The sequence below is a fragment of the Ctenocephalides felis genome, unplaced genomic scaffold (genome assembly GCF_003426905.1).
Source record: "Ctenocephalides felis isolate EL2017-DRISC unplaced genomic scaffold, ASM342690v1 CF-g0.4_SCAFFOLD_00845, whole genome shotgun sequence".
Taxonomy (NCBI): domain Eukaryota; kingdom Metazoa; phylum Arthropoda; class Insecta; order Siphonaptera; family Pulicidae; genus Ctenocephalides; species Ctenocephalides felis.
The window spans coordinates 28,507,266-28,530,447 of record NW_020536999.1 but is presented as its reverse complement, the minus strand read 5'-3'; the positions used below and the strand labels follow the sequence as shown (position 1 = coordinate 28,530,447).

At 26.7% G+C, this 23,182-nt stretch overlaps 2 protein-coding genes across 2 annotated transcripts in view; one reads left to right on the top strand and one right to left on the bottom strand.

Annotated features, from left to right (window-relative positions):
- Positions 1-1,226: 1,226 nt before the first annotated feature.
- On the bottom strand, positions 1,227-2,348 carry LOC113381595 (peripherin-2-like). The gene is made up of 4 exons (XM_026620401.1): positions 2,203-2,348; positions 2,006-2,085; positions 1,467-1,618; positions 1,227-1,388 (listed from the first exon to the last, which is right to left on the bottom strand). The coding sequence occupies exons 1-4, from the start codon at positions 2,346-2,348 to the stop codon at positions 1,227-1,229; spliced, it is 540 nt and encodes a 179-aa protein (XP_026476186.1).
- A 6,197-nt stretch (positions 2,349-8,545) lies between these two features.
- The window catches only part of LOC113381582, a 32,102-nt gene continuing 17,465 nt past the window's right edge, over positions 8,546-23,182 (top strand). The window contains exon 1 of the mRNA XM_026620394.1: positions 8,546-8,703. The gene's annotated coding sequence lies outside the window, so the exon portion shown is untranslated. The remainder of the gene's footprint in view (positions 8,704-23,182) is intronic.

Below are 23,182 nucleotides of genomic sequence, written 5' to 3'. Positions count from 1 at the left end.
ATAAATAAATATTTTATGTCACCAGGGCCATTGACAGACCATATGGAAATCGTGTGTAAATGTCAAATGACAGTGAGAAAGTGAAATACTAACATATGTCATACACACACATAAATGTATATAGATATATTTTAAAAATATAAATATTGCAAAATTTCACAAGTTGTAAAAATCTGCAAAATGTTGATATTTGTTTGTATACTAAATAAATTATTCTAAATTAGTTTCTATTACGCCTGATGATTTTCGATGAAGTCGATTATTCACACTAGTCTTAAAGCAAAATGCCAAGTTTGTAGTATTCTGAAGCCCTTTAAATATATTTAAATATAATAGAGCAGCCTTTTGTATCACTTTAGAGCTTAAGATATATGGACATTAGGTTGTTCTTTAATATGGATGTTATAGAATTACCTTGCTCCCAAGACTCAAATGCTTCCAAATTGATAAAAAAATTCTCTGAAAGTTTCAGCTCTTAATATTAACTTTAAGATAGTCCACAATTCAATCAAATTTTCTATGGAAATATTATGGGTAAAATTCCCTTTGTTTTATAACTTAGCGGCAAGTGAATCAAAATTTTCGGAATTACATTGTATTTACTTATTTTGATCATAAATAAAAAAATTACAACAAAAATTTGATATATTTTATGAAATATGTATTTTCTTAGGAAGAAGAACCAAAAAAGTTTGGTTGGAGTGCTGACTATATTAAAGTCAAACTTAAGAGCTAAAACTTTCAGAGATTTTTTTTATCAATTTGGACTACCCTAATGGACATATAACAAAAAAAGTATAATTTATACATGGGAATAAAGTAAATAGTAAATATTTTATAAACCTGTATATAAATTTAAAACTGACACACATTACAAGCAATCATCTATCACATAATACTATAATTTAAATTTCCTCAAATTGATATATAAAATTGCGGTTGAATATCTAACAAGCATCAATTATTTCAAACTTTTCTTATTAAATTTTCAACTGAATTGTGTCGTCTAACAATCGGGTACCTGGCATCGTATAACACCGGATTATTGTGATATTAAATTATTCAATATATTCGACAATCTAGTTTTATTTTTAGATGGCGTGGTTACAGATTTTTACAGAAAAAAACGTGCGTTTCGGGTATTTTAGTATAAATCGATAATGGGATGAATAGAAATAAAATAAGACTGACAACAGATTTCTATTATATTTTTTGTTTAATATTTTTTACGGTGAATCGTACAATTCATGTTGTGTTTTATATGGTTTGAGGATCTTTTTGCCAATAATCCAACATACTACGTTCTTGGCGTTTTCTTGGTCTGTGAAAAGATTTTTTTTCACACTGTGTGCTGTCTGGACAAACCTCTCGCAAATACATAAAATAAACTAGTACATAAAAAGAGGTTAAAAAATTATTACAAATTAGATACTGAATCAGAAATAATTTTAAATAGCTATAAGTACCAGTAAAAACGCCATTAAAAAGCAGATTGTATTTGTTCTTGCAAATGATGATCTGATTCTCCTGGTTAAAACTTCTGTGCATCCTTCCTGGTTCAAATAGTGTTGGCGATCGGGAGCATCATACTTGTATATTGGGCTTTTTGTTAAAACACCTTGTAAATATTTCAATATAAATAACAGAATGGTATAAAATAATCTGGAACGGATTTTGTTAAAGTTTCTTCAAAAAAGCACGTGGATAACATAGATGCTTTTTTAATGATTTTTTATTTATTTAAAAACAACTCTAGTTAACTCTAGTTATAAATTAGCATAAATGTTTCTAAGTAAAAATAGACTTTCTTCACTATTTCTAAATTAAATTGAAAAAAGTCAAGTATTAGAGAAATAAAAAGAGGACAACCAGTTGGGTTTGCTTCTAAAAATCAAAGCAGTTAAGGAAAATAATAAAGTATTCATTACAACAAATATAGTTTTTTTTAAATAATTAGGGTATGTCCTTATGTAAAATAAATATTTATAACTATAAATTGACTAACCATGGTGAATACATGGACCTTTTGCGCCTCCTGGAGAGCAACAGCTAAAGGGTACTTCATCGGAAACCATTTTCTTTTCTCTAAAAAATAATAGATTTTAAGATTACTTTATGCAAGATTATGAAATTTTAAAATCTTTTTGAATATCAAAAGTATACAATTTGTATCTTAGTATTTATTATAATTATCCAACTTACTTGTTGTATTTCAAACCTCCAATATATGTCTTGATCCATGGAATCATAAACCAATCATTATAATTGTGATTTCCACAACATTTAAGTTTCACTTGCAATCCATCGACGTTCCTCTTCATTTCGATATCATGGGCATAACTCAACATAGCTTGTTGAATTGCTTCAGGGATATTTAATTTTATAATCTTGGATATGCCCAGAGAAATAGTTCCCAAAAACACGTGGATTATCAGCAAACAAACAGCACAAATCATATGGGCGAATAATTTTGGATTTAGAGTGCACTTGTTTAAATTTTTGTAACATTTGTAAAATAACACAAAACCGGAGATGCACAAAAGTAATGATAGAAACGATATTATTAGAAAAATTATTAATAAAAAATAGCTCGTATTGCCTGTTAACATGACGATATACAGCTCCTCGCTCCGCGAAAATTTAATATAATACGTTATCAAATATATGTTTAAAATGAATAAAAAAAATAACATTAAATACAAAATTATCCACATCATAAAAATAGTGTAAGGAGTTATTATAAATATGAGAAACCCTTGTTTAATTCTCAATTTTTTAGGCATGCTCCCATAAAAAATTAAACTTGTTTCGATTCAATCATGTTTTCACATTTTCTTGCATACTAATTTGAAAGGCACTCATGAATGTTGAATAAAAAATGTTTTGTAATAAATCAGTCATGGAAATACATAGAAATATAATTAAAATTAACTTATAAAACTTGACAAATAAGTTGTCAAACGCGAATTGTCAAAATACTTATGTCATAGGTAACTTGATATAAATAAATTATTGGTAGTTTTTAGTTCTTTAGATATGTACCACATAGATCTTGATAAAGTAATGTACATGGAATTATGTACATTAAAATTAGTAGAATTTGAGAAATTTAGCTCGTGCTTGATTTGCATCAATTTGTAGATTTTTAGCCAAAATTTGGCATGAGTGCAAAGACATTAAACAAATTCTGATATGCTGTCAATAAAATTGGATTTATATTATTTCTTCTACTTGAAAAGGCACAAAAACAGAGTTTTCATACAATATGTGGAATTAAGTCAATTTTACATTTTGTAATATCACCTAGCAAAATGCTTTGAGCTCATCTTTTGGCTTAAGTATGAAACATGATTATTAACTTCCCGTAGGGTAAGTTATAGAAATGGGCCAAAAATGGAAAATAAAGTTTTTTGTATATTTTCACGTTTTAGAGGTTTCTGAACATTTTGACATACCTCAGAAAAAATGGCTCTGTGTGTGTGTTTTGTGTGTCCAAAAAACATATGATTCCTACCGATAAGATGTACTGATTAGTTTTTGGCAAAGGTAGCTCTAGCCGTTACGGAGATACGGAGCAAAAAGTGCAGAAAATAGAAATCGAGTGTTTGAGAGAACTGAGTATCCGATTTGAATAATCCAATAAGGTGATTAGTTTTTGGCAAATGCAGGTCCAGACATTTCGAAGATAGAGAGCTAAATGTACAAAAAATGGCAGTTTTTGAGAGAATTGAGCATTTGATTTGGATGATTCAAAAAACTTTGTGCTTGTGTTAACAAAACAAACAAAATAATTCAGACTTCATTTTTAATTCTGACTAAAATTCTGAAGCTCACTTATTTACTTTAAATAAATAATTTTAACTTTGTAATTCAGTTTATATAATTCTGATAAATATTAGACAATGTTACTGTATTTATTATAATTTATTTGAAAATATTTTATATTCTTCGAACATTTTATTACCATACGGGAAGTTCCAGCAATTTGCCTTAAGGCACGATGCCATACACCACCACAGTGTGACACAGAACTAATTTTTTTTATAGCTTGATAATATTGGTATGTGATAATTACTTCTTGTAAAGCTGACACATAATCTTTTGATGGATTATGTTACAAACAATTTGGCTAAGACCTTCTGAAGTTCAAATTAGTTCAATCTGTTAGAGAATCTTGTTTGGATAGGGATTTGATGTAAAATAGCGATGATATTATAATACATGACATGAGGAAACATGGATCGACTTTATTATGTTGACATCTTCGAGAAATTTCCAAGTTAATTAGGGTAATAACTAATAATTATAATATGTGTTAAATAAATCAAAATATTATAAAAGATTGATTGCATAATGTATATTTGTGTTATGACTATAAATTTTTTTTAGGTGATTTAAAAATATCTTGAAAATATAGGAGTGTGCAAAAATTAAGTTGGCTCTCTGAAAAATTTAAGCTGGCTCATTTTTTCAAAATTGAATCATATTTCAGAAAAGAATTAAAGCTACAAGTTTATAGATTGACAAGGCTCTAAAATAATATTTATATCATGTTGCTTAAAATTTATTAAATTAATTCAATAAATTAATTAACAGATAAATAAATAAATCTAAAATTCCACATATAATTTAAATTAATTTTTATATGGCAACTTTGTGAAGGATTGGAACATATTATTTTATACCAGTCAAAAACTAACATTTTTTAAAACTCCATTCTATATTACTATTAACATATACTAACAATTTTTATACAATGTAAAAATTTCTATTTGCGTGATGTTGAATTCAGAACCATCTTTGTTGAAAGCCTCGAACTTTACGATTTGGTTCAGAACAGAAATACAATTTTCTACAGAAGATGTCTGTAACATTTTCATTAAAATGGTAAAAATGATTATTTTTTCTATTCAAATAATCAAAACCATTTTAAATATACATCATATAAAATCGTATAAAATTTTACAATAATAAAGAAATTCAATACTATTTAAAGAATATAATTCTACAGATTTTTATCATGATATTTTAAGAGTATTATCCAAAAATGACCATAAAATTATTATAAAATGAAATAAAAAAATATTATTATAAAAAATGTTTCAAACTTTAAAATAAAACATAAGTAAAAAAAATAAGAAGTATTGCATATTAAATGTATATAAAGATATTATTCTAATATTTCTATTTTATGCCAAAAGTAGTTCATTATTCATCTCCACATATTTTGTCACCAATACTTATTTTTCCAGAATATTTCGAAGACTTTTTGTTAAATTTTTGAAAAAAAAATTACTACTTTAAATAACTATTAAAGTATGAGAAAAATACTTTAAAAATGTTTAGAAGTCTGAAAAACAACACTAGCAAACAAAAATAATCTAAACTATTATAAAAGTGTTATATCACAATTATAAATTGAATATTTATCAAACTGATAACATAATACTTATTATTTATTTTCTCAAAATGTCCATAGTATAGATGTTCAGTGTACAATATATAGTACGTGTTGTTTCACGTAAAATTTTAACAATTCATTTTTTCCTAAAATATTCGGAGTTCAATTTCAAAGGTTTACCTTTTGCCAATTTAAATATTCTAGTATAAAAAAAAAATTAGCAACATTCGTCCGACATCTGGAAAACGACTGATTTGTTAATTATGATATTTTATTACTTATTTTTTAGTTTAAAATGCAACTTAGCCAAACAGAAATAAAACAGCAAATTATAAAAGTCTTATAACTAAGGTTATAAATTTGTTTTTTTTTGCAAAATATTTATTAAATAATTCAGTATATTTATGCATATTCTTCATTATATTTATTATCATCATTTATTTTTTGTTAATAAATTTTTATTGTTAATATCAACTCAAAATTTTCCAAAATACTTCGACGTCATTTCCCATTTTCCTTAAATCGATATGCAAACATTATAGTAGAAAGAACTGTAATAAATATAAAGAGTATGTAATCTTATCCTAAGAAGTTTTAACGATAAAAACCTTAAGCTCCGAGGAATGTGAAGACAATAAATCCTTATAAATTGCTTTTGGAAAGTTCTTTGGCGAAGTAAAAATACCCAATGTTATATTATATATAAATACTTGATTAATTGACCATTGGAAATGGAATTACAATAATAATAATACAATCGTAAATTGTAGAAAACTTATGAACTGAAAAATTATCTTGCTATATAAGTTACAAGTATAAAAATTAACATTATTTTTAAAAATTATTATAGATAATGATGCAAATTAAAATTTACAAAAGTTCAAAAATTAAACTTTTGAGAAACTTTTGTTAGAGTTACATGGTTTCAACTATTTTACAATAATTCTTACTTAAATCAAATCGCAATTTATATGACATAATTTATTACGCTATTAAAAAGTACTAGATCTTTTTTACGACTATGAAGAATATTTAAATTGGTGCATATCAAACTATAAGTTGAGACTAATCATTATTTAACTCGTAAAGTTTTCCAAGATTCCCAACTCGAACAAATTGAGAAACTTTAAAATATTCATACATTATTAGGCTTTGTCTTGCGCAACTTCATAAAGTTTAACAATGCGTTAACATATTTGCTTTTATCTATATACACTTAGAAAAATACATAGAGGAAAGGATATAAGGATACAAGGATATATATATATATATATATATATATATATATGTCTTCCAAGGAATCAGTGATAAGTGAGTTGGAAAACTCAAGCAATCTTTGTGATTCTCCTAAATGCGTAACCATAGAATTGAATTGCTTCTTACGATGGAGAAGTTCTGATACGTGATAAATGTACTCGTTTTCTCTTTACTTTTCAAGAAAATTGCAATTTACGTATAAGTTTATCACGTGATTTTAAATGCACATGAATTTAATTAAGTTTTATATTAGTTGTAAATGCTAATTCTGATTTGGTGTCCAAATCACGCCTAAGGTTTTGAGATACTTCCACTCCTTTATTGTTATTATTTAATTAACTTCCCGAAGGAGAAGTTTATGTTTTCATAAAAAAATCCGACTCGCTAATTTTGTGTTTTCTTGACGTTTCAAGCGATTCTGAATCGAATGAGACCAAATATGGAAAAAGTAAGTGTGTGTGTGTGCGTGTGTGTGAACAGATTTTTTGCCGTAAATCGACATTTTCTCAAAAACGGCTGGATCGATTTCATAAATATTTGATGTATCACAATCGTGAGACGATCTGCTGAGCCGTTTTTTTGTAATTTGAAACCGTCTACATTTAAGCTCAAACTACCGAATCAATTTTAAAAAATCAAAAACTGTTCGAAAGATATTAGTTGGGAATGATACTGATTAGTTTTAGGTGAAAATCTACCGAGCCGTTTTCTTGTAATTAACTGTTGAAAAAAAAATTTAAGCGGATTTTTATGGAACTTTTTTTGGCGATATATATTATGGTCGTATAGAACTTACTGAAATATTACGGCTTTACAACAAGTAGTTTAATCTTAAAAATTTCTCAAAGTTTGAGAAAATGAGTAGTTTTTTTTTTATTTTTGTTAAAACTAAAATTAGACCATTTACTTGGTATAACGATAGAGTACTTGGTCTTAATGAACATACTAAACCATTAAAGTCATACGGAAACTGGTTAAAATATAAAAATTGTTGATTTTTGAAAATTTGCTATTGGAAAGTACTCCGAGGTAACGTGTTCGTTCGTTTTCAATTATGTTTAATAAATCCACTCCAATTTTCACTTTTGCGAACAAGCTCTTCGCAAATTGTTTTATCGAAGATAACCGGATGGAAAAAATGGAAAGTATAGAATATTTACGTGCAATGGTATAAAATTGTGTAAAAGAATTTTCACCTGTAGTCCAGTATAAATCTTTATATAGAATTTATAGATAGTGCGATACAACTATAACATTTTCTAAAACTGGAAGAACATACAAATTCCGTAGTCACTCAGCTTTTTGAGATCAAAGTCTGAGAAGTCTGAAGAAAAGGTTCTCAGAGACAATATTCAAGACTATTAACATTACCACACCATTGAAGAAATAAGCAAAATTGGTGAATCATTAATTAGAGTGACTACTATTAATGTATTAAAATCTAGCACAATAATTAAGCCAAATAAATCATAGAATATTGTATTCTGTTTTCCATTAAAAATTCAAAAAAATAATAAGTTAATAATAATCTAAAAGTATATCTATTTTCATTGACGTGTGTCTATTTATAAAAATCTAGAATAAAGACTTTAATTTTAAATCATCTAAGAAAACATTGACAGAGCATTTGCTCGCCATTATTATTGCTCACAAGTTACCGCCAACTTAGTTACCAAAGTGTTTTCAAAAAAATGTTATAAATAGGAATTAAAATCAAATACACCCAAAGAGGGCAATTGTATCTGCTATATTGATATTTCGATACAACTTCAAATGGTTTGTTTACCAACCGAAGTTCTTATCTATACAATGCAACATTGTTGGTCTATGTTTTTTGATGTTAAGGCAATGGTCGAACAAACTCCTTCAGTTTGTACCTGCGTTCGGTAGGGACAAGAACAAGGCGTGCTGACCCCGGGTGCGCCGAATGCACCCGGGGTCATCGTCGTCACTGTTTGAGGTCTCGAAGGAACCAGGGCAGTTTTATAGTAGTGATGATGATTAGTGATTAACGTTTGTGCTTGTTTCATAAATGTTTTGGATAAGTGAGTATTGCTTTTTTTACTGTAGTTATGATTATATTATAACACTCACATCAGATAATATTTATTTAATGTTATTATATTTATTTTTTGTAACTTATAAACCAAATAGATTGCAGTAGAATATGTTTTTGTGCGTCTCAGTTACATAAATACCTGTATGACGCTCGACGCACGAATGACATACTCTTTGTATGCAGAGTTTCATTTACGAGTCACGTCATATAATTCAATAACTATTTTGTTAGGTCTAATTTAATTATTCAATTTTATTGAATGCTAATTCATAAATCATTGATGATTAATCCCTACGGGACGGCACCGATTTCAAAACAATCTACTGTACCGGCTGTAAACTTGATTTCATTTTGTATGTTATGCAATTTGTTTCATAAAAATATGGTCATTGAAGGACATACCTTTATAATATTAATTTATTTTTGATCATTTCATAAAAAATGGTGACCTTTAAAACAATTTCCAAAATGTATAGCTGGTTGATTTTGACATGTTTTACAATAAAATGTTGTTCGCCGCCTTCCTTCGGGTGCTTTTCTGTCAGAACAGACAATACAATCCCTTCTTTACCTCGCATTTAGAATATACCACTGATTAGTCAGTATATTTTTTAATATTTTTGCTGCCAAAATGGGTTGTTTTTTCTATTATATTGTCTAATAATTCATTTGTAAAATATAAAGTAAAATAATCTATTGGATATTGCTTGGTATTTGTAGTCGGGGTGTTTGTTGATGTATGTCAAACTCGAGTATTGAAGGAAAATCGGCATATTCCCTAATGTCTTTCCACTCTTAATTTAATTTTTTGAACTTCTTCTTCTTTTTGTTCGTTGGATAATATCATTATCACATTCATCACTATCTTCGGTGCGAATGGTAACTTCGTAAAAATTGTCTGTATGAATGACTATTTAAAACTCATCTTAACTACTGCTAAATTCACAAAATTTGCCAGTCGTTTTGCCATATGTAAAAGCGCTCGGTCGTTTTAAATATTAAAAAAAGACAATATAGCAAAGAAAAAGGCTAAAAATACTACTAAAGAAACTTAAAATTATTTTTAATATACAAAACTGTTTATCACTGCTATATGTAATTTATTCAACGTTTCGATGCAAACTGAGTCATTGTTTATGAAATAGCCTGTGTCTCACAGAGTATGTTTATCCACTAAGGTGGACAGCCGTCCCCAAAGAGTTCATTCAATGTTATCCCAATTTTCAAAACAATTAATTTTAATCAAAGATCAATTTTTATTGATTGCTGACTATTTTTATTTCTCGGATATTTAGTTACCGTACGTGAAATTCCAGCTGTTTGCCTTAAGGCACAATGTCACGCACCACTAGTTTATACTCTTCTTACATCAGGGTACGGAACTCTTTCGGAAAATATGCGTATTTTTCACACACATGTTCGACGAACATGCGCTCAGAGGGAAAATCTCCGAAGCTTTCGGGTGAATCTGCCGTCACGCTCAGTACCACAGCATCCGTGCTCGTAGGCGCCGACGGATGAGCTCTTAAACGGGATGCTACGTTGACGGCGTAGACGTTATTTTAAATAACAGATAGATTACTAATGAAGATAATGTATATGTAAATAAAGTACAGAAAAAATAGATAAATATATGGTATATGAAGTGTACCCAGAAATATGATTTTGTGGTTGAATTAGTTTTGATGTGGATTCGTAGATGCAGGTATTATTTTATTACTAATATTGATAATAATAATAATAATAATAATAAATTTATGTACTTGTTATTTTATATATACTATAGTTTTATTCAATTATTCAATTTTATGAAGTTTGGAGTATAACATCGAAATTTTATTAATTTATTACTATCACTTGCCATGGACATCAAATCTGCATTATTACTTCTGTAAAACCAATTCTTGCCTAGTCAAATTTTTTACCTCATTTTTTTATTTTTTTTAATTGCGTTGAATTTTGCTAAAATTTTAATATAGTTCTATCTCTATCAGTAAGAAACAATATTAAATTTCCAACAACCACTTTCGCAAAAATTTGTCTCCCTGCATTTGTAACATTTTGATATATTTTTATTAATCTCAATATAAATTAAAATTGCCATTGAAAGATATTCAGTAATGTAATACATAATACAGTATAAAAATATATGGTATATAAAGTGTACCCAGAAATATGATTTTGTGGTTGAATTAATTTTGATGTGGATTCGTAGATGCAGGTATTATTTTATTACTAATATTGATAATAATAATAATAATAATAAATTTATGTATAATACTTAAAACTTTATATATACTATGAATTCACAAATTATTCAATTGTACAAAATTTGGACTATAACATTTATTTATATCTATCGAATTTCTTTTAATTGATCACTATCACTTGCTATTGACATCAAACTTGTGGTTTCTGTAAAACTAATTCTGGCCAAGTCAATTCTTTTACTTCATTTTTTTAATTTTTTTTATTGCGTTGAATTTTGCTAACATTCTCACATAGTTCTACCTTCATCAGTTAGAAACAATATCAAATTTTGAACACCCATTTTGGCAACAATTTGTTTATCAGCATTTGTAACATTTTGATATATTTTTTCAAAGTCACTATAAATTAAAACTGCCATTGAAAAATATTTAGTAACTGGACTGATGAAGCTACGATAATTTTTTTATTCAAGTCGATTTAGATTTTTTGAATTGTTTCTGGTTTAATTTTTTTTCCTATTGCCAAATTAAAAATACTGCATTCAAATTCTCGAATATTTTTATATAGATATAATTCAGTAAGAAAAGATGTTAAATTTCGACAACCACATTTGCAAATATTTTCAGTTTGTATTTGTACTATTTTAGTTTAATTTTCATTTTTATTACAAAAAAATATCTAAACTAACTTATTATTGCTATGAGGTTAATTCTTTAGATTTTTCTTCAGAATCTAAAACAGTATTGAATTTATTCAAATAATTATTAATTGTTAATAATATTTGATAATTATGTATTTAGTATGAACAAATATATAATAAAAATAAGCATAAAAATGAAATATTTCTTGTTTCTTGCAAAGTTTTTTTTTTGGCTACAGGTATAAATTACTTTAACAAAATTTTAAAAAGTAGTAAATTCACTTTGCTGCTGTTTTCATTACGGCTTTATTTTTTGTTTTAGAAATCTATATTTTTCATTAAATTATAAATAATTATTTTATAATTTGTATATTTGCATCATTACTGTATTTGCTATTACTATTTTATTCTTGATAGATTTATTTTTGTATTGATATAATTCTGGTTTTATTACAAATATTTAAATATTATTTTATCGTATTTTTTGTAAATATGATCCCGGTTTACACAAAGTTCAAACATTTTAACACTTACGGGACGGCACCAATATCAAAACAATCTACTGTACCGGCTGTAAACTTAATTTCATACTGTATGTTATGCAATTTGTTTGATAAAAATTTGTGGCCATTGAAGGACATACATTTATAATATTAATTTATTTTTGATCATTTTATAAAGAATGGTGACCTTTAAAACAATTTCCAAAATGCATAGCTGGTTGATTTTGACATGTTTTACAATAAAATGTTTTTCGCCGCCTTCATCCTAGGGCTTTTCTGTCAGGACAGACAATACAATCCTTTTTTCTTTGTCTCGCATTTTTAACAAACCAGTGATTAGTCAGTATATTTGTTCTTTTTTTTGTTGCCATAGTTATTTGTTTTTTTTTTTTTTATATTGTCTACTAATTCATTTATATGATCTAAAGTAAAATAATCTTTTTTTGTTGTAGATTTTTATAAATAGCTATATCAATGAAGATAATCATAAATTTGAATATTTATTTCTAAACCAAAAACTCCTGCTTTAAGATTATAAGGTAAAGATAGAAATTCTTTCATAACAAAATTTATTCACTCACGTTTATATCATTGTACGTAAATATTTTATAAACCTTCCATTTTTTCATCCGGTTATCTTCAATAAAACAATTCTGTAAAAATAACATGCGATCAGGGATAAGAGTTTGTTCGCGAAAGTGAAAATTATATTTTTCGTCTCTCGGAATATTTATTATTCAGGTTCCTGGCCTACAGTGAATTCTGAACTTAATTAAGTTTATAATACTTCAGGTGTTCGGTATAAGTACTTTCCGGTAAAACTTTTTATTAAAACATCGTTTCATTTTCCTTATCATGCACCTTATTAAAAATTATAATGTGAATTACACTTTCAACAGTTCGAAAACTCGAAAAAAAAATTAGAAGAAAAAATGGTCAGATGTACAAATTTCTAGATATATGCACTGTAAACACTACTGAGATAGTAGTTGAATAATTCTTACATAACTGTCATAAACATAAACAACTTAAGTTATTAAAATTCAATTGTAAATTAGGATTCAATGACTAAATTATTTTTATTATAAAAATATTTAGTGCACAATTACCATCCTTGGCTTGTAATTTGTTTCAATTTTTACAACCTTCCATATTCTGATAATATCTATATGATGCTTCATTATTTTTACAAATTTTAATTACTTAGACATAAATTCTCATTTAATTATATATTTGACTAATTTCAAATTTTAGATTATGAAAATCATTGACACGTGTAGATATAAAACTAATTTAATTACTTTTAACATAAATTAAAAACATAAAATTATTACAAATCATCATAAATCTTGAATAATATAAATTTTAATCCAAAACTATAAAATTTTATAGATGCGCTGGTAAATGATATATACTGTTACCATAAAACAGTTTTTTTTAATCTAGTTTTTAAATATATATCTACTGAAGCAATAAATACTGAAGTTTATACTTTTCTGCCAAAATATGATAAATAATGATAAACTGACTACAACGAAGCAATATTGCGAGTAGGTACATAGATGGATGTAATTTGAGTTTGTTTTATGTTTCAAAGTAGTTATTATACCGACAGATACTAAAGTTCATAAATTTTACATAATACGACATATTAACTATTAAATGTATAATGTACGATAAATATTCAGTACATGACAATGGAATAACCACGTGTAAAATATACTATATATTGTACTATAATACATACTATAATTTTATTAAAATTTAATATCAAAACTATACAAAAATATTATCATAAACCCATATCACATATAATATAGGCTTTACCCTGGAAAAGTAAAGTAAGTTAAATAAATCAAGAGATACATTAAATAAATAGTTAACTCGGCCGATGAATATTTCTGGCAAAATACCTGATCAAGGTTATGTACAGTGTTAACTCTGTGAAAAATTTACCCATAAAATTTAATTTGGCATTGGTTAAATAATGTAGCTATGTAAAATCCTTTAAAATTAAAAATGAGACATTGGACCTGTTTGGGGTAAAAAGAACCAGATGACAAGTTTTCGAAAACTAGCTAAAAACGCATCTACAATTAGCTAGGAGTTCAACTGAGCATAGTCAGATAATTGTTTGTTTGATACGTGTTATTTGTTGTGATATAAGTAGTTTTCTCAATATTATTGAACCTATGTGTCTCAACCTACCCTATATATTAATTATTATCTATTATTCATAGATTTTGCAATGCAACTGCCAAAAGTTTCTTATCCAATTATTTTAATTGAACTACTTCAGCGATTTTATTGAAATTGAAATATATTTTATTCAATAAGAAATTCAGAGAAACTTCGATAACGCGTCAAAGAAAAGTGTCCAAGTTTTTCTCTTCAACTACATTTCAATTTCCACTATTGCAAATATTGATATTAAGTTCATTTTTAATTGAATTATTTTATTATTAAAATATCAAAAAAATATTGGAACAAAATTTAATAAAATATGGTTTTGGCAAACAATCTTCAAAAAATGAATAAATATTTATAAATTGTAGAATTATATATTACAAAAAAATATTTCGATTTAAATCAAAAATATTTTCTTATATTTAGATTCATATGTATCTGCTCTTTTCCAATTATCTCGATCGATGGGAACTTTCATCTGCAGAATGACTTTCCGAGAAAATTCTAGAAAAAATCTGAATTCCTATTTATTAATCCGAGTTTTCTGAAAGGGTTATTTATGGCTTGGTTGATAAATGATCCCGAAGATCAGATAGGGAAAACTAACCTTGGTTTTTCTGCAAACCTTCGTATGATAGAAAGAATAGTTTATGTGGATATTCTCATAAAAATCAGGGATAATAATGCAAAATTTGCCGTTGAAATATATTACAGAATTGTTACTTGAAAAATATATTCATTCCATAAATTAATAAAAAAAATTTAAATGTGTTAAAAAATATATAACTTAGTTAGAAATGTTCTGTTGATCCCTAAATGAAAATAAATTTTTGAAATTTTTTTAGTATTTGTTCTATTTTTTATTATTTAAAAATCATATAAATATTCATTAGCATGAATTATATGAACGCCAGAAACACTTAATTTTATGAATATGTATTAATAAGATACTTCAAATTAAAATAAATTCTAAATTACTTCATTGAAAAACTTTAATTTCGAATTTTATTTAACAAAGTCTAATTTGAAGACTAAATTGTGTCTTCAAATTATTGTAGCAATCGATTACAATAAATATGAATTTTTTTCTATTGATTTGATAAATATTTTGTTCTCAATGTTAATAACTTAGGATAGAATATATTCCTGGTTAAATTTACTTAATGACTAACAATTTATTTTACTTTTGCAAATAACGAGTTGATAAAAATTGTTTTTATTTTTGTACTATGATTTTATAAAATATTAGTATAATAAGAGTTCCTATACAACGCATTTAATCTAATTAAACTATAAAGAATGATAATATTTCATGTTTCCGACCGTTTCCATTACAATAGATTAAAAATGCATTTTCCAAGAAAAGGAGTTGTATAATAAATTATCCTTTCTTTATTATACACCAACACAGAAATAATGCAAATATTTTTAAGAACGCATTTAAAATACATAAAATTGGATTCTCTGCTACCCAAATATTTTTAATATTATATAATTATACATTTAATTTAAGTATAACATCTTTGATATTTATAAAATAGTTTTTCAATGAATGAAATTCAAAACATTTTAAGATTCCAATTTTCAATTGGAAAACCGTTTCACTAACAAAATATATTTATATATATATATATATATATATATATATATATTTTAATATTTAATATTACTATTAAAAAATAATAAATAACCATGTTTTTAGAATAATTCAATTAAGACTAATATTGTAATTTGAAAACTCCACTCTGAAAAAAAAAATGTTTTTGCCAAAATATCCGATTTTTTTATTTTGTGTTTCATCGACGTTTCGAGTCATTCTCAATCATTTGACACTAAAATTGCAAACAAATAAGTATGGTTGGGTGGTGTGGGCTAAAATTTAAAATTTCTTCAACGTCTTCTGAATAATCAGCTGCGCTGATTTAATTTTTTTAAAAACACTTTAGTCGGTAAAGATTCTGAATTTCTTGGTAAAAATTATCCTAGACGTTTATTCATGAATAGTAAATGAATTTTTTCATTAATGGAATTTGTTATAGTATCAGTTTTCCATAAATTGCTTTTGGATTCAGATATCTAAAATTCCACATCGGCTCAATAGCATTTTGCGCAATAATATTCATTAATATTAATCGTATAGAGTTTCGAATTTGTGTTTTCCATTTACATTAACAAACTAAATCAAATATGTACGTGTTTCCGCCGTTTGTATTTTGTCAAATATGTTTTATGTCATGAAATTACATACCATATGTAATTCGTGTCATATTACACGAAAATAAATATTTAATAAAATTGAACATTGAACATTTGCAGTAAATTGTTTAATTTTGTTATATTTTATCACTTATCGCTTCAAATGCATTCACCAATAGTAAATATTTCAGAAACATTTGTTGATTAAAAATGCACATTTTTATAAGTTTTAAACGATTTGACATATATATTATAAATTTATGTGGTGGCTGGTCGGTACAATTTTTCGAGTTTTATCAAATGACTTCTCGATATTCCCGATTCCTATTTTTGAGTTTTTATTTTTGCATATTTTTATTTTGTTTGTCACAAATAGTAATAAAATTTATCCACAATAGAAAAGCCTACCACTGGGTAGCCTTCCTGACTAAATTATGTAATCATAACTTATCAATTCCTGGATGTCCTTTATTAGGACAGCCTGTAATTTAAATAAATAAAAAAAATTATAAGTTGATTTCTATTTTGCTCATCTGAGCATATCGCAACTATAACAACTTCTAGAATATTTATGTTTTCATTTTTGTTAAACGAATTAAGTGCTTATTATATATTTTTATAAATTTTTCATATCTTTTAATTTTTTTATAGTAAGATCAGTAAAAGATAATTATGGTAAACATTTTTTTCTTTGGTAACTATGACAAACTTCAATTGAAATTCTGCATTTAAATTCATATCAACTAAATCTTTGCATTTGTAGTTTATTATCCCATCTCATATTACGATTTATTGTTTTCATTTTAGTTTGGTTCACTGTTTCGATATCAATTCACAATTGAGTTTATGTTATTGTTTTGTACATTTGATTTAACTATAAATGCGGGTTTAATAATAAAATTGCGATATGAAGAACAATGTAATAAAACGCTATCATTTTCGTATTACATTCTGTTTATCTATATTGAAACCCAAAATTTTATCATTTCATTCATTCATTGCATCATATAATATCAAAATTGATGATTCAGACTATAGATATTAGATTAAAATAATTCATATCAATGAAATTGAACTAATAATAATAATAATGAGGGAAAACAATTATTTTATAAACAATAAAGTAACTGTTTAACCGCTTCAATGAAACGTGTTTTAAATTATGTTGAATTTTTAAACTCAGAATTAAAAAAACATTTGTCGTTTTTTTTCAAATTTATATTTATAGATAAAGAGTTAAATTTTGTCAAATACAACAATATTCATAATATCATTACCCCAATCAAATAATTCGCACATTTATTTTTATAAATACTCTTATTTTTTTTAAATCTTAGTTTTTTTGATAGCATTCAAATATGAGCTAGTACAATTAAAAAACATTAAACATTACAAACAAGATTTGTAAAAATTTCAAGCACAAATTTTGAATTTTTTATCGAGTACTATACAAATACAATACAAATATATATATATATATATATATATATATATATATATATATATATATAAATTAAATAAGTCTAATTGCACTTTTTTTTAAATATTATTATCAAACAGCAATTATCGTATTCAATCAATAACAGTAAATATTAAATTTATTGGCCTTGTTCATGGCCAAAACCGCATTAAATTTTGGCAAACTGCCATCGATGACAATTGAACCCCAAAGAGTAGCCCAATTGACTTTCTAACAAAAAAAAATCACATTGAGAATTAAGTATTCCTTCTAAATTTTTAACTGATTTAGAAATAACTTTACAAATGTTTTAATAAATAATAAAGGTGTCTTGTACATTGCAAACAATTGTATTGTTAGGTCTAAATTTTTAATAACTGAACAATTTTTTTTTAAATTTTTGTATAGAAAGCACAGGTAACGCCTAGTGTTTTTAACCAAAAACAAAAATAATTTAAGTGTTTTTCTCATTAGAAAACACAGGTATTGACAATTTACAGTATTTACTTACTACCAAAAATTCACTGATACAAAGTCTACTAGCCTATTAAAAATTTATTGTAGAATATAATATACAAATCAAATATGTCTAATGGCACATTTGTTTTTTTTTTAAATTGCTATGAAACACAAAATATCGTATTCAATCAATAACAGTTAATATTAAATTTATTGGCCTTGTTCATGGCCAAAAACGCATTAAATTTTGGCAAACTGCCATCGTTAACAATCGAACTCCAAAAAGTAGCTCAATTGTTATTCATAAATAAAAATTAGATCAAAATTAAATATTCATTCTACTGTTTTTAACTAACTCAAAATCAACTTATTAAAGTCTTTCTGTATGATATGAGTAGATTTTCAATCAACTCGCGATTAATTAAAATTTAAGTTAATAAATTAAAGTATTTTCTCGATTATAAAATACAGGTATTGACAATTGACAACATTTACTTACTACTACAATTTACTGATACCAAGGTCTGCTAGCCTATTGAAAATGCATTGTACTATCATGACATCGAACACAGAATGTCCTACAATACATTTGAAAACAAATTTCGTCAAATGCTTATTTTTCCACCATCCCTTTAAAATTCCATTTCATATTAATCCCCCTAATACCTGTATCAAAAATGACTTGATACAAATCTCAGGTAATTAAGGTTTTGCATATATCACCTCTGCTCGGGGTGTATCCAGCAATTAGAGTAGTGCGTATCAGTCGTAGATTATACGGTGTGACGTGGCCGAGGTGCTCCAAGGGTCAGGGCTTCGCTAATGAAGAGCCTGAAAAGGATCGTTTTGTTGTCAAATGGGATGTCCTATTGATATCCTGGGAGCGAAAATTATTAAGGACCGCGTGGGACCGAAATGCTCATCAAATATTATTCCAGGGACTCCGACGTGTAAACTGGATAGTGATTTAGTCTAATGGTAATAGAAATATTGATCATCTGAACATTTTTCAACGTCATATATGCAGAGGTGCAGATTTTTCAACAGAATATACAATTTGCTTTAGGGTAAAGCGGGGCACAAAAATTCGATTTTACTTTGAGTCATTAAATTGTGAAAACCAAACCAATTATATCACAAAAAATAACACATATCAAACAAACAACTATCTGACTATGTTTAGCAAAACTTTGAGAAATTCATCATTGTAAAAACTGTTTGTAAAACTTGTAAACTGGTCCTTTTTACCCCATAGGCAGCTTAAATTGGGACGGTCAAGAGCCAAAGTATTATTTTAAGTTTAAAAAAGTTTTTACAAAATAATAGCTTTTTACAAATAATAACCAATGAAAAATATAAATCTCATGAGTAAAAATATAAATCTCTGATCTAGTATTTTGTCACAAATATTTATCAGCAGATTTGGAATAACTATTCATTTAATTTACCTCTTGCAAAAATGCTTTTTTACCACATTTTGCTGTTTTGCCATTTTTTATTCCTATCGGTGGTGGACCTTTTTTACCTACGGATCTTTAAGCTTTGCTCGATCCTTTTCATGTTTTTTTAATGTTTCAAGTCAGTCCGAATCAGCTGGACTGATTGTTTCAACAAACTAATTAATACAAGTTTTTATGGAGTTAAAGAAATGTTAGTAATTGTTGAGATCTTTGCAGGCATTTTTGAGAAAACGTCAAGAAAAAACCAAAAATTTGTTCACATTTACTCACACGCATACTTTTATCAAATTTGTCAAGATTATCTAAAATATCAAGAAAACGTAAAATTAGAAGATCAGTTTTTTGACGAAACACACCCCTTTGGAAAGTTAATAAACAAAAATAGTTAATAATAATCAGTTCTGTTTAAGTTGTCTAAGAAGTTCCAACACGTCAATGTCATACCAAATATATGTCTTCATCGTTTAAAAAAAAATCACAATATTTTATAGTGAATAATAATTCATAGTTTTGAGCTTTAAGAGCTGTTACATACAGAAAATATCATTTAATTTATGAAATAATTCTTGGTTCTTGCTGGTTGAAATATTAATGGAATTTATGTGGTATTTTAGCCCTATTCTACTTTATAATGATCAGAAAGATGACATTTTAAGTTCTAAAAAGAACTAAGATATATTTACACATTTGATATTAACAGTGGAGCAGTGCAAAATTTTGTGAATCTGCAAAATTTGCCATCAATAATATTAATATTCCTATTTTTAAATTGTTTCATATTTGTTTGATGATTATTAAATATTTGTCAATTCCTATCCACATGTCTAACTAAAAATTTAAATAGTTCTTTATTTTTCAAAAATAGGTCTTCTTATAACCATAAATATGTTCCAATATCAATTAGAAAATAAAAAAACTCTGAATCGAGTTAAGCTGATAAAATATAATAACTATTCAGCCATAAGCTATTGAAAAGTTAAATTTATAAAAAAAATATAAAATCCAATTCCGTCTAACTTATTCTATTAAAATATTGACTAATGAAAAAACTGAATTAAAACAAAAACATTTATAACGCCCATAATGGTTGAACACTTTATTTATTATTAGTTGTTGAAAAGCAATCAGAACTTCTCAACCGTGCGTCTTTTCAGAAAACGACTATGTTCCTATTTTAGATTCAGATTATCAATTTTATACTTCATATTATTTGTTAACAGAGATGACATATTTTTAAATTATGTAGATATTTTTGATAAAAACGTTTTTACTTGAAAACATGTTTCTATCTATTTTTACAAGAACAATTGTGAGTAACTAATGTTTGATATGAGGTTACCCGAAAAGCAGATTTAAACCAAGGACTTCTTGACAACGAACGGAGGCACTAAAACCAGTGATTCAAAATCCTATAATTTTAAAAGCTTAAATTAACTTCGCAAACAACCCAATAGTTTAATATTTCCGGGTCCATCTAATTTCAATGTTCTAATACTGCCGTGACAGCGTTTTGTTTACCCAGGAGATCTATCCCGAAGGTATACAAATCTCTCAATAGGACACGAATGTGAAGTAAATCCGTCTCGTTTGAATATGATCGCGTTCCGTAAACGGCTGAAATGTTGATTAATAATTAATTTAGTTAATTACAAGGCGAATCCGTGCCATTATCTCATGAATGAATCTCCGATTCGGTGATTTCAGATATTTGCCCAAATCAAAATGAAACATTCGAGAATAGGAAAGGTGGGAAGGACAATATTAAAACTAAATCTACCGGTAATTCATGTACCTATATCTACCGCGCGCGGTCAAATTGATCTACAGTTAAAGTTATCTATTTTAATATTTAATTCAGATAATGATTGATTTATTGTTTAATGTATTTTAACGTTTAAAAATGTCTAAGTTATACAAAAAGTTTGAAATAGTCAATTTGACCGTCGTTGGCAGGTTTAGTGTTAAATTTATAGTAATATGATCCATGTGTAGTTATTATCAATACTGCCATTTGATGAGTTAACAATTTAGCTTTTCTGCATTGTGGATTTTTATTTTTTTTACGAATAACAGAAGAAATTTATTTTAATAACTGTTTCAAGTAATTTTTAAAATAAATATTTTTTCTATCTCTATGAGAATGCAAAAAATTATGAGCACGAATAAAAGAGCACGTCATTCAATGAAACGTGCTTCTATTGTAGCATTTAACGTGGATGAAAATAAATAAGTTCTGAGACATTTTCTGGATAAGATGCACTTTTCACGACATTTTGCATGGATGCACATTTATATCCACCTGAAAATAGATAACCTTCTTCAAGGAGTAAGTTTGTCTCTTGTGCAACTAACTGATATTCCTTGGAATAGAAAAATTGCGTAATAGACATAGAATATTATAAAAATGTGTTACTGTAGTACTCGTTTAACTTTCACAGATAATGGTAGTGGTAATTAAATCAATATGATATTTTCTCGGCGGCAAACCATTTCAAATTAATTCCAATGCAAAAATGATTAACTTTGTCGACATGGAATTAGGCGTGCCGCAAGGCAATATGCTTAGATCTAATTTTAATGTTTTGTAGTTTTATTTTTAGTTAAATTTTTTGACAACACATACATTTATGATCCGATATAAATTTTCAGAAGTAGCTGATAATGATTAAATAAATGGAGTATTCACATTAACGAAACCAAATCTGCACTTCAAAAATAAATACCACCCAGACACATTATCGCAATTTAATCACACCGTCTCATCAAAAAGCATTAAAAAATCCAATTTATTTATTCCAAATATTTTACAGTAATTCAAATCAACTTATCGCCTGTTTTTTATTTCGTAAATTTGTTTGTGCGTAGAATTTCTACACTGAGCCCCCATATTCGAGACGGGGCATAGGCCGAGGATAAATTGAAGCAATTCAAGTGGCAATCGTTAGAGCCGTCGAAAGCGTTTTCTGGAAATTGCACGATCATTTACGAGACCAGCGTAAAAATGTTAAACGTAGATTATTTTATTTAAAAAAGTAGATTATTTAAAATTCCATCCGATGCGCGAATTACTTCAACTCATCACTAATGTGTACTCTGAATTCAATTTATTTCTCGATACGGTGTATCGAGGATTATAGGAGGGAAAAAAAAATTTATCTGACCGATAATTGCAACATTTTGCTTCATCATAAATTTATTCTAATATGATTTTGCTAAATCTAATAAATCATTTAATTAAAAACGTGATCAAAATTCTCTAGAGATTTAATTGCTGAAGATTTATGAAATATTGTTCTGAAAAGTTTGAAATTGAATAGCTTCGACCATTATTTTTGCTGTGACCAACTCAA

Excerpts from the sequence above, each read along its gene's own strand:
- LOC113381595 (XM_026620401.1), bottom strand. The coding sequence starts at position 2,348 with ATGTTGAGTTATGCCCATGATATCGAAATGAAGAGGAACGTCGATGGA. Across the intron at positions 2,086-2,202 it reads GGAGGTTTGAAATACAACAA|AGAAAAGAAAATGGTTTCCG; the intron begins GTAAGTTGGATA and ends ATTATTTTTTAG. Across the intron at positions 1,389-1,466 it reads TTTTAATGGCGTTTTTACTG|TTTATTTTATGTATTTGCGA; the intron begins GTACTTATAGCT and ends TTTATGTACTAG.